Source organism: Phoxinus phoxinus (assembly GCF_949152265.1).
Source record: "Phoxinus phoxinus genome assembly, chromosome: 11".
NCBI lineage: Eukaryota > Metazoa > Chordata > Actinopteri > Cypriniformes > Leuciscidae > Phoxinus > Phoxinus phoxinus.
This window is the reverse complement of record NC_136886.1, coordinates 20,371,811-20,384,156: the sequence shown is the minus strand read 5'-3', so window position 1 is coordinate 20,384,156 and position 12,346 is coordinate 20,371,811. Positions and strand designations below refer to the sequence as shown.

General features: G+C 34.8%; 1 protein-coding gene across 5 annotated transcripts in view; it reads right to left on the bottom strand.

Moving 5' to 3' along the window:
• Positions 1-835: 835 nt before the first annotated feature.
• Positions 836-12,346, bottom strand: part of septin9b (septin 9b) — a 99,208-nt gene continuing 87,697 nt past the window's right edge. For all 5 annotated transcript variants that reach the window (XM_079629580.1, XM_079629582.1, XM_079629581.1 and 2 more), the window contains 5 exons: positions 10,136-10,253; positions 6,097-6,192; positions 5,802-5,898; positions 3,328-3,379; positions 836-3,202 (listed from right to left, as the gene is read on the bottom strand). In XM_079629580.1, the coding sequence (XP_079485706.1) occupies positions 3,046-3,202; positions 3,328-3,379; positions 5,802-5,898; positions 6,097-6,192; positions 10,136-10,253 (520 nt within the window). In that variant the 3' untranslated portion in view covers positions 836-3,045. The remainder of the gene's footprint in view (positions 3,203-3,327; positions 3,380-5,801; positions 5,899-6,096; positions 6,193-10,135; positions 10,254-12,346) is intronic.

Here is a 12,346-nt window from a genome sequence, read left to right as displayed (position 1 = left end):
TCAGAATCAAACGTCTTTGCGGCCAACAGGACAATTTCATCCTGGCTTAGGGTTTTAATTTTAACAGCAAGAAAATTAAGAAATTCATCTTCAACAATAACTTTGCCGTCAACAGTGTTATATATCTCAGGTTTAAGGCGAGATCGTTTAAACACTGACGCAAGCGAAGCCATCCCACGTGTCGCAGACTCCAGCAGATCACCGTGAGTGACACAATTACAATGCAGATACCCACAATGTTCCCATCGATTAATGTGCGCATGAATTCATTCTCCTCATTAGCAACTGGTGTATCATGTCAGAGGAGATAAGGACTCTAAGCACGTCTCTTTCCAGCACACACTGCTTATTTCCACGCACCTCCAAATCCCAATCCATTCAACACTGCATGTGAGATCAGTCTTGCCGTATTAATGCATAACGCACAGCGATCACGGATCTTTCTGTGCACAATCCGCCGAACACTGAAGTGTTCTTAGGTAGTATACTAACAACCTAACTTAAATAACTAACTAAATAACTAAATAAATGTCCTAATCACTAATTCTCTCGCTCTATCACTCGTACAATTATCAACACAGCTCAGCGAGCTGGGGAGACGTCTCCCTCATATGACGTCAAATGATTCGTTTGGAAGGAGGAGCAGTTTTAAGGGAGGACTGAAAATAACGAACTTTTTCATCTTATATTCTGCCTTTAGGTATCGAAAAACATACAAAACAATACATCAACTTGTCAAACGTGTATTTCCCCTAACTATTTTGTGTTAATCAAAATTAAAAATTTAACCTGACATACACACTTTAAAACTAGAAATAATCAGATGCAAAATTAGTTGACAATAAAAATAGCAATTTTTATTTTCCCCCCCAAATCTACAGTGTAAGATAAATCTTACCGTATAATACTTCAAATACAATGGGTACAATATTCATAAAATAATCGGTTTGATGTATATAATATCTCTGGCCAGTCTGGACATACATGAATTACACAATATTGGTTGAATAGAAAAATAAAAGACTAGGATATTTGGTTTATGTTCATTATTACTGCAAAATAACATGACAGCCAGAATTTTGACAGCCATGTCATGTTTCAAATATTATGCAAATGAATCACTAAAAGCTGCACGAGGTGGGACTTTGGAACCTGAGAATAGAAACAAAACTGTCCCCATTTTTAAGCAGTATGCATTGGCCCGTTTCATCTAGATTAAGATTAGGCATTAGATAAGACGTTTAAGTAGCTTTTATAAACGTGCCTTAGAAGAAAATAAAAAAACATTACTGATGTGCATATTGAGACAAAACAATGGCACTGATATATTTTAAGATATGTCAGTGCAAGTTGCTTTCACTTAAAACAGCTCAAACATGCAGCTATAACATTATAGTCTGGGACTAGGTGTGTCTGTGAAATTGGGGGATTATTTTTTGAATCAGGGTTAAAAACAATTAAAACCAAACAAAAAAAATCTTAAAATGTACACCCCTTTAAACGATGCAGGCAAAATATGCGACAGATCATCTGCAAATGGGCAAACATAAGAATTGTGAATGATAAATTTTTTCTTCAATAGAAAAATAGTCAGCATATGTCCAGAACACGGTTTAACTGTTGAGAAAATTACGCAACTTTTCCCATATTTGTCCATAGATTGGCCCAGAAAATATATATATATATATTTTTACACTTTGTCACACTTGATGAATTATCAAACCAAAATATTAAACCAAATGGCATCTGCAAAAAAAAAAAAAAAAAAAAAAAAACTCTGAATTGATGTCAAGGTCTTTTTTGTGGCGGTATAAAAACTGCTCCCCTCTAGTTTACACAGATGTTAAAAAAAAATTGATTTCTAATAAATGAGTGTGCTTGAGATGCCACTTGTTTTGATATTTTGTTACTGTACATAATGCACAGATATTGATGCCCTTTTAAATGTGGCTTAAGTTTCTAAAACTGTTGGGGGTCACTAAGCATGAAACACATCTATCAACAAATCATGGTCACATGTATATTACAGAATACAGATAGAGAATAGAATGGCTCAGGACTTGCTTTACTGAATGCTGAGATTTGTGAAAAAAAAAAAAAAAAAAAAAAAGTACAGCTGGTTTGGGTCACTGTGGTGCAATTCTGGAAATCTGAACATTTGACCAACAAAAGCCACACTATTGTATCCGGGTAACATGCTGCAGTATATAAATACATAACACTTTACAACTTAAAAAAAAAATGTTTGCCTTTCTTTAAAACAAAAAGAACATTTAATTTCACAAAAGTATGTCAAAGCCTTTACAATTAAAAAGCACAACAATAATTAGAATGACAAAATAAATGAACTATGCTTTAAAAAACACACAAATGCAAACATGGCACAAAGCACATTAGAATTTCATAGACCAGTAAAGATACAACACAGGGAAGAGTCACTACAAAAAGGGTGACACTAAACCGGAATTATGTTTATACTCAACTAAAATGTTATTCATAAAATGCTTCAATCGAGATCAAAGCTCTTTTCTAAAAGTGTGAATGCAGTCAGAAGTCATGTAATATACTATAGATCTGAATTAGATTTGAAATAGTCAAAAACAAATTATTATTTGGATTTTTATGCTGTTTGGATTTTTTATACCCAATAGCCATTCAGTATGTATTGGTTCATTAAATTGCAATTTAACCACTTTAATGTGTTATTTTGTAATGAATAAGTTAGAGAACGTTAAGCATAGTGGCATGTTGGATTTTTGACACTGTTTCTGAGCTCTGAGCAGTTACCATAAATGAGAACATTGAGGGGGAAAAACAGAGTAACACGTCTTTAATAAAATTCTCATTACAGAACATCACATTTTGCTACACACTTAAAGATTCATATTCCACAGATTAGAAATATTTGTTGGGGTAAACCAATAGTCAACTGACACAATGACTAAATGATAAAGGAGGGACTGTTGAAAATTAAGAGAGAGAAGGAGAAATAGATAGATGGACGGACTGATGGAGGTATGGATGGATGGTCGGTCAGACAAACATCTACATCTCATGGGAGAGGACTTCATGCTCAGGTACGCCATTGGCGTGGATTGCTTGCTGCCCGTTTGGTTGTGTGTTGTTCTCATTGAGTCTGCGTACGCGGTACATCTCGTAATGGATACTGCTTGCGATATCTTTGATGTTCTGCATGTGAGTTCTAGAACAGCGAAAACAGACACAGAGTAAACACTTATAGCCTATTGAAATATATTTACTAACAAATGAACTGTAGTTCATTGATTCTTGTTTATCGAAGAACTGAAATTTTGAACTGTAGAATACCTGATGAGCAGGTCCCGCAAATAGGCAAACTCGCAGTGTGTGGTGTTCTCAACTGCAAAAACAATTAGAAAAAAGGAAGATGGTCTTGTGTTTTAGAGAGCATTTCAGTCATGAAAAACAATTAAACATAACATGTTGTATAATTCAATTCACATTTATTTGTTTAGTACCTTTCACAATATATGTTGTTTCAAAGCAGCTTTACAGAAAGTGTGTCTACATTACAATTTAGAGTGATCTGTTTTCAGAGGTGACTGTGTCCAAGTACATATATGCTACAAATCATGCAATTAGATAACAATGTATTAATTTAAGGCAGAAACAATGAGCTCATTGAATTGATTATTACAAGTTGTGAACATAATGATTACAATATAGAGAAATGTAGCATTGGTGCGTGTTAAATAAGCAGTCTATCTGCAACTGTTTGTTTCTATACTTGCTATTGTGCTTGAGGTGTGCTAGCATTTTATTGCCACTAGATGGCAGTGCAGTAAAACAGATGACACCAGAGTAAGTATACTTAAGCAGCAAATTGCTTCTTTAAAGGGATAGCTCACACAAAAATTACAATTTTAAAAAATGTTGGTAACCCATTGACTTTTTATATAAAAAAATAAAATAAATAAATATATATATATATATATATATATATATATGCAAATCAATGGTGCCGTCAGCTGTCGGGTTACCAACATTCTTTAAAATATTTTATTTTGTGTTCAACAGAAGAAAGAAACTCATACAGATTTGGAACAACATGAGGGTGAGTATACGATGACAACATTTTTGGGTGAACTATCCCTTTAAGTAACATCACATTTAAAATGGACTACTGAGACAGTGCATGAATGGATAGACTCTTAAATGAGCCCATTAATTAATAAGGACATTGACAATTTTTGGATTCTGTTGATTTTTGGTAGTTAAAAAAATAACATGCATGGCTGATTCATATTAAATAAATATGACAATATGGAGTAATGTAAGAAGAATGTGGTGAGAAATAAACATAAAGCAACTAGGCATGGAATGAAAAATTAGACTAGAGAATATGAACAGAAGCACTGTTTTTACGTCCTCTATTTTTAACTCTTACACACATACTGACTCTCTAAATACTATTTGCCTAAAAGGTCACTTGAGCTGATCTGTGCTCCTATTGTTAATCACATTTTCATTGTAAATCAATGACCGCCGGTCACTGCAAATAACTGTTAGTGTGAATGCCACTTTACTCTTATATGTAACATATAAAGGCATCTTAATAAGACGACTGCACTTAGCAGTAGACTACTTTCAACACTCTTCACATTTTAATGCTATATGATAGTTACTACTTTCAATCAATTAACTTTTACCACTCTCTTGCCCATGCAAGATAGAGCTTTTCGAATTAATAGTGATCAAACGTTTTCTATGTGAAGGAGTAGTTTTAATTCTCTATGACTAGAATGTGTATATTAGGACTATACATTGAATAAAACTGTTTAGCAATTATTTTAATTCTATACAACAATTTATGTCATATATTTTGTAGTTAACATTTCTCATTCAGTTCCATCTTATTCCACTTTATTATTTAGAACTACACAAATTCTACATTTCTAAAACAGCATTAAATGCAATCAACATTTTCTAAAGCTAAATTAAAATAACTAGATTACATTTTCATATACTTTATGAACTTAATTTTAATCTTTCTGGTTGACTTGTAATTGCAATGCTTTGATGCCCTTCTCGTTTGTGATATGAAGCTCTATGATACTTTTTTCCCCATTTTTAAACATTACAGAATGAACAATTATTTTCCATTCGAATAAATGTTTTAATGACATATAAAAATATAAATTGCATTAAACATTAAAGTAATCAGATACAGAGCCCTAGTGTGTAAATGTATATTGTCTAAGATATTCTGTAGAGAGCATTTGTGTTTTAATATACGGTAAATCAATCACAGCCATGTAGGATGATGAGACATGAGTACCATGAACTTCCTTACACACAACGAAATGTTTTTAAATCAAAAAAGAAGTACAGGACACTAATCCAAGAACAAAGCTTACTGCCAGAGAGGATGTGCAGATGTGAGTTTGGGCAAGAAAATGTAAGACTGAAGATGTTATGTGTGTGTGTGTTACCTGGTAAATCCTACATTATGGGGACAAAATTGTTTGTAAATTGTTTGGTAAATCCTACATTATGGGGGACAAAACAGCTTATATACCATACTAAGTGTTTTATTTATTTTTTTAAATGTAAAAATGTTTTGTGTGATGGGTAGGTTTAGGGGTAGGGTGATAGAATATACAGTTTGTACAGTATAAAAATTCTTAAATCCATGGAAAATCCCCATAAAACATGAAAAAACAGTGTGTGTGTGTGTGTGTGTGTGTGTGTGTGTGTGTGTGTGTGTGTGTGTGTGTGTGTGTGTGTGTGTGTGTGTGTGTGTGTGTGTGTGTGTGTACTACCTTCTACTGTACCCCATCTTGTTTTCCTGCCCAGAAGTCTTTTTCCATTGACCTGATATTCTTGATCACTTCCCACCACAGCAAAAGGGATCATCTCCTATAACACACATCAGATGGAAACCCTCAATATACAAAAGCAACACTTGGAATAACAACATACAGCCCAGCCAGGCTGAAACGGAAAGATTCAAAAGCTTACTCCATGATGTGTGTCATAAACAAGACAGCTCTTTTCAACGCATACGCCAATAAAAGTGACTGAGTGATAGAGATATAAAGTGTCAAGTGGACATACCCTGATCTTCTCATTAATTATTCTGTCTTCTGCATCCTCATCAAACTCCTTTTGAGGATAGATGTCGATTTCATTGGCTCGCAAGTCCTCTCTTATCTGCACATACACACAGCAGAAAAAAAATCCATGAATCATTGTTTAGTTCTTTGTTCATCTATGGAGGATATGCATGAGTGTGCACATAACATTAGGTTATGTAGTTATTTATGAGGCATCCTATACAGAAAGAGGGCTAATTATCTTGTCAACAAAAGAGGATGATTAAAACAAAAAACAAAACAAAAAAAACAACACCATTAGTTCAACTCTTGTTAAACACATTATTAAGTAAAGGCCTCAAGGAAGAACATGAAATTAAAGAAATAGTTCACCTGAAAAAGAAAATTCTGTCATAATTTACTTGTTGAAAACCTGCATGGAACACAGAAGAAACGCTAAAGAATGTACCAGTTGCCCTTTTCCATAAAATAAATAGGGTTCGGAGAGTTCAGTTCAAGCTTCAAAAAGGATGCAATGGCATCATAAAAATGTACCATTCATCTCAATATATTCCAAATCATCAGAAGCTATACAGTAACTTTTTATGATGTACAAATGTCAAAGTTTTTCACTGATAATTTCCCCTCCTTTGAGCTGTTAACTATTGACTTGGTGAGTTGGGAACAGAATTAGTTGAGAACAGAATTAGTCCTATTTGTAAACACCTTTTCCACATAATGAAAGAGATCCACGTTTCAAGTAGTCTATACTTGTGTCAAATGACAAAACATCCAAACATATGGATTCTGAACACTTGGAATATAGTGTAGTCATATAGTCATTTATATACTATTAAAGTATTTATTAATATTATGAATGATCTTTTATTTTTATATTTTGGATTTCACTTTAAGTTTAGTTTAAGTTTTAGTACTTATTTTGTTACATATTTTGTTGTTGTCATGCTTTTACTTGTAATATATATATATATATATATATATATATATATATATATATATATATATATATATATATATATTTTAGTTTATATTATTATAGCTTATATTATTAAATATTATTTAGCTTTCATTTTTATATTTATTTTAGTTTTAATTTAACTGAACTAAATTTTGTAATGCTTGGATTTATTATTGTGGCTGAACTTGTTGTAACAGAAATGTGTTTTATAAGAAAATAAACTCAAGTTTTAGTCATTTTAGTACTTCAACTTACTTTATTTCAGTTCGCTGCCAAAGCAGCATTTCTAGCATTTTCCTTAGTAAGTAGCTCCTTAAGGTTTTTTACATTTACATTTTCCAAGTCATTTTTCTTTTTCTTTAATTTAGCTTTATTTCAAACAAAAATATTTTTTAATAGTTTTAGTTACCAGTGCTAGTTAATAATAATGATAACAATAACGCCTTTCCCAAGCTCAAGGACGCTTCACAATAACAGTAAATATTAAATAACAAGCAGTTTACACACAACGGACAATGGACATTTGCCCAGTCCAAATAATGAGCAAGTTAACACTTGCATGACCAACTTTTATGACACCTTCATGCTGTGGTTATTTATTTGTTTGGTCATTTTGCAACTCAACAGCCTGAATCCCCTTTCAATTTCATTATAAGGAAATGAGCAGCCAGTAATTCATGTTTTCTCCATTTGTGTTCCACAGAAGAAAGAAATTCATACGGGTTTGGAACGACATAAAGAAGAGTAGAAGGGTGACAGAATTCTTTTCATTTTCTGGGTGAACTTTTCCTTTAGTGACGCATTCTCTACTGTATATTAAGGGTCACCACACCGTCGCTTTTCAGATGTCAAACTGAATAATCGTAACCCACATGAATTCAGACCTCTGGCAGTGAAGATTTAAACAGGCCATTGGGAGCATAATGAAAAGAACACAGTGAGAGAGCTTTCAGCCTGCGGGAAGCTTTAATGAATGACGAAGAATCAAAACTACACCCTTCACAGAATACACTCAGAGCTGGTGTATGTTTTGATTCTTTGCTTCCATGTGCTTTATGTCCTGAGCTGAACATTAAAGCAAATAAACCAGACAAATTCAGGAAGTCCACATCAATGTTCTCAAGGTTGAAAAAAGAGTCACCCCACTCTCCTGTCAGGTCAAAGGCCGCGTGCGGTGGAGGGAAAGGATCTAAGGATTGTGCGATGACCACACAGCCAAACATAACAGTTGCGTACAAGCCTGAAGAGCTTCTGGAGCCTACAGTTTGTTCCGTTTGGCAGGTGAAGCAAATGTTAGGAGGAAACGGTAGCTTGGACGCCCACTGAGTTTCCTCTGGCATCTTTTACAAAGGCAAAACCAATAGACGTCATGCGAGGTGAAGTATGTGAAGGATAAAGTTGCCTTTACCTTCTACAATGGCACAGGCCGACATGTTCATTGAATAAAAACATGAAGTAATAATACTAATTTAATCACTTCAATCAGTAGCCAATCACTTAACTTTATATTAACATACTAAACAGCTAGATACATGCAGTCCTCCAGATCTCTTCTTACTTTAGGATACCCTATTATTTCTGTACCCCAAAGAGTAAGACATCAGTTCACTTGTTTGTGCTGGTTTTATGGGAAACCTCCATATGCTGTACCAACTCCAGCTGCCCACTGCTGGATCTGTCCTGTAAACTGCCTCTACCAGCCTTTGAAGTTCTGCCGAGTTACAGTTAAAGTTGAGGTCAAACAAAACACAAAATGCCTTACCGGCCTCTGAACCCAGAAAAGAACCCAAAAATACTCAAGATAGGTTCTAGGGCTTTTCCTCCATAATTAAGAATGTCCAAGCATGATTGAAGATATTTTCCACATATCAGTATCAAAAGGGGACAAAATAGTTTAAAAGAGCCCTCTTAAATGGAGAAAAACAATGCTAGATTATTATAGGATAGAAAACAACTAATACTGTAATTAAGCAAAAAGTACCAGCCTATGGTATATCGTGAATCGTCAAACATGACATTGGCAAATGAAGGTGGTTGAACCAGCTGTGCATGTATTACAACTTTGCCTAGTTGCACTACACATAAGAGAAGATAAGTTGTTATTTAAAGGTGCTGTAAGGAGTTTTTATACTAAAATGAATCCATGTTTTATTACCTGTGTTTCAAGGGGTTGTAATCTCACAATAAAATTATCCACTTGGCGGGTTTTGCTATTGCCTCTGAAAGCAAGTATTCCTATTTCTATGTGAAGTCTCCGGGTCGGATCAGCCGCGAAATCCAGTGACGTGACTGAGACCTGCATGCGCTCTCCCGAGCGTCTCGCCTCTCGCCTCGTCTACTGACTTTGCACTCAACAGCGACGACACTGCAACTTATGACATGGAGTCTGCTAATACTAGGAAACGACCAGCACAACACAGACTCCAACACAAACTCCACATAATAATAAAAAACAAAAGAAAAGCACGCGCACGAGCACTCGCTTGTAAACGTATTGGTTGCAATCTGAAACATCACCGCTAGATGCCGCTGAAAACTCCATACAGCACCTTTAAGTAGGCAGGTGAATTTAATAATACTATTAATAATGACATACTTTATTTCAAAATGCTATAAGACTGTACCAAATAATCAGCATCTAGGACTGGAACAGTGTTGTATCATTATGCACATGCTCAAGTGTAGTCTGTTACTCAACATGCCAACAAGACATGCTCAGGGGGGGAGAGTTTTGCACCAATTTACACCATCAGGGAAGTGATTCCCACAGATATTTACCCACAGAGGTTCTCACAGACATTGTGTGATGACAGTTTGTAATGAGGTTAAATGCTTTAAAAAAAAATCCATCATTATACAACTGGTGTAGCTTCTTGGATGAGCGAGGCAACATGTCCTCAAATTAATGGAAACATGCCAGATGCTCCCAAAGAAATTCCTTTTATGACCCGGGTGAATGATGTAGACAAAGAGGGAAAAGACCCTCACCAGCAATTTACAAGGTGAGGAATTGAAAATATGTAATAAAACCTCTTATCATACAGCTGGAAGAGGTCCATTATATACTTTCTGTGGAACTCACCTTCTTTTTGAAGAAGTCTCTCTCCTCCTGGGTCAGTGTGTCTGCTTTGGCGATAACAGGAACGATGTTAACCACTTTACTTAGGTGTCTCATAAACTCAATGTCAATTGGCCGCAAACTAAAACAAGGAAGAAAACAAAGCAATGCAATCAGATTTCAAATGGACAAATTGGAGATCATTGTGTAATGTCTATTCAGTCGGTCTAATGTTTAATCTTTATTTAAAACATAGTAATAGAGTGTAAAAGTAGTTTAACCTCAAGTATCCCATTCTAATACTGTAAGAACAGCACAGATAATTAACAAGGCATCAAAAGACTGACAAACTACCAATGTGAAGAATTTACTACAGAAGGTTAAAAGTTTAAGAAGTGGGGGGGAAACGTATTTACCCTTATATCAATCTGATTTTCAAGTTGATGCTGCTCTTTTCCACAAAGTGGAAGTGAATGGTGACTGGGACTGTCTAGCTCAAAAATGACAAAACCCCCAAAAGCACAATAAGCAGCATATTGCTGCAGTCCTGACATCTCATTCATGTTTTCATATCTAAATTTGGTACGTTATTGGTTCTTGTTTGTCTCGTAACTATCACGTCCCCAATTCGAATAGAGTATGTCAAAATCACACAATAGCACATATTTTCTGTGTATAATGACTTGTTTCTCACACAAAGCTCATATGACCTAATTTTTATGGACTACTTTTTATGGTGCTTTTTTGTTAAAATAATAACAATAATAAAAATAAATGGTCTAAAGTAGTTTGGAACAATATAAGGGTGAGTAAATTATATTTTTTTTAAAAATTGGGTGACCTACGCCCTTAAGGATATGTTGAACTTTCTTTGGTGCTTGTGACTTTGCATTACTTGTACTAAAAAACTTGAACATATAACAAGCTGGCATGTGTATTTAGGTCTGCTGGGTTGATTTGAGTGTACTGCATTCACAACCACAAGGCACAGACAAGCAACACTGACATCTTTAATGTCCAAACATCCGGTTTACTCATCTCACATGACACACTGCATTTTGTCTTTTTAATAAACTGGAATGAACATGCACAGAGCCTCTTAGTCCGCAGGACAAAAATATGTCACAATCTGGGCTTGCTTACTATCACATGGGGAGGACTGCAGAGCTTGAGGGCTTTGAATATTCTACTGAGTGCTAAAGTACTCAAAATATACACGTGCACGAGAAGCTCTGAGGAATTACGTGAATCTTTAAATATACAAGCACCTTCACACATGCAGTATATTATAGGATGTTAAAAAGTGTAAGCCCACAACACAGAACTGAGGTTTGAATTGAATTAAATTTATATCCTCGTGTATTGGAAGGAAATATTATTGCATTATCAGATGCACATAACTTGCATGAGACCTGGCAGGGAAAATACCCATTTTGATATTTGAGCACCAACCCACATCTGTCTCATAATTCTTTCATAGAGGAAGGAGTCACCATCTGTGGTGGATACTTCTCATTTCACTTCCTGTTTCCCAATAAACCACATGGAAATGGCCAGCCATCAGAGTGCAACATCCATAAATGAGATTATAAAAGTATCCACAAGGTCTCAAAGGATCTGTGTGAAATATCCAATAATGAACCTCATTTGCAGCCAGTGCTGCCAGCTGATTCTGGGATTTGATTAACAACTAGAGTTTATAGCTGGTTTCTACTTTTCTGAAAACATGATGATTTAAAAGTGACAAGCCAAAGAGCAAACTGCTGACACTGTATTGTGGTATTGATGTCTGATGCTCAAACCCTGAAAGGCACTTGACAACATAAATAAATATCTATTACACAATATTTTAGAGGGCTGCAATTTTAAACAAAGTACTTCCTCATTGTGGAATTATGGCATAATAACTAACTAAAAAAGAATACAGCTATATGTTATGTAGCCCTGTGTGTGTTAAATTGATTAAAATCTTTAGTTACATGTCATTTAAAATACACAATTGCTGCCATGAGTTCAAGCACTCTGAAAACTGCATACGTAACAGTTAAGATGGTTGGTATTGCCAAAATATGCAGAGATGACAAATTATTTAATGTTACATATGAATGATAGTGTGTTCTTGTAATTTACAACCTCATAGTGTACATATAAACAATAGCTGTGCAAATCCCGCTCTTCAATATCCAGTTAGAAGTAAATGTCATGTTCGTAGTGAATATTATGTCCATGAATACT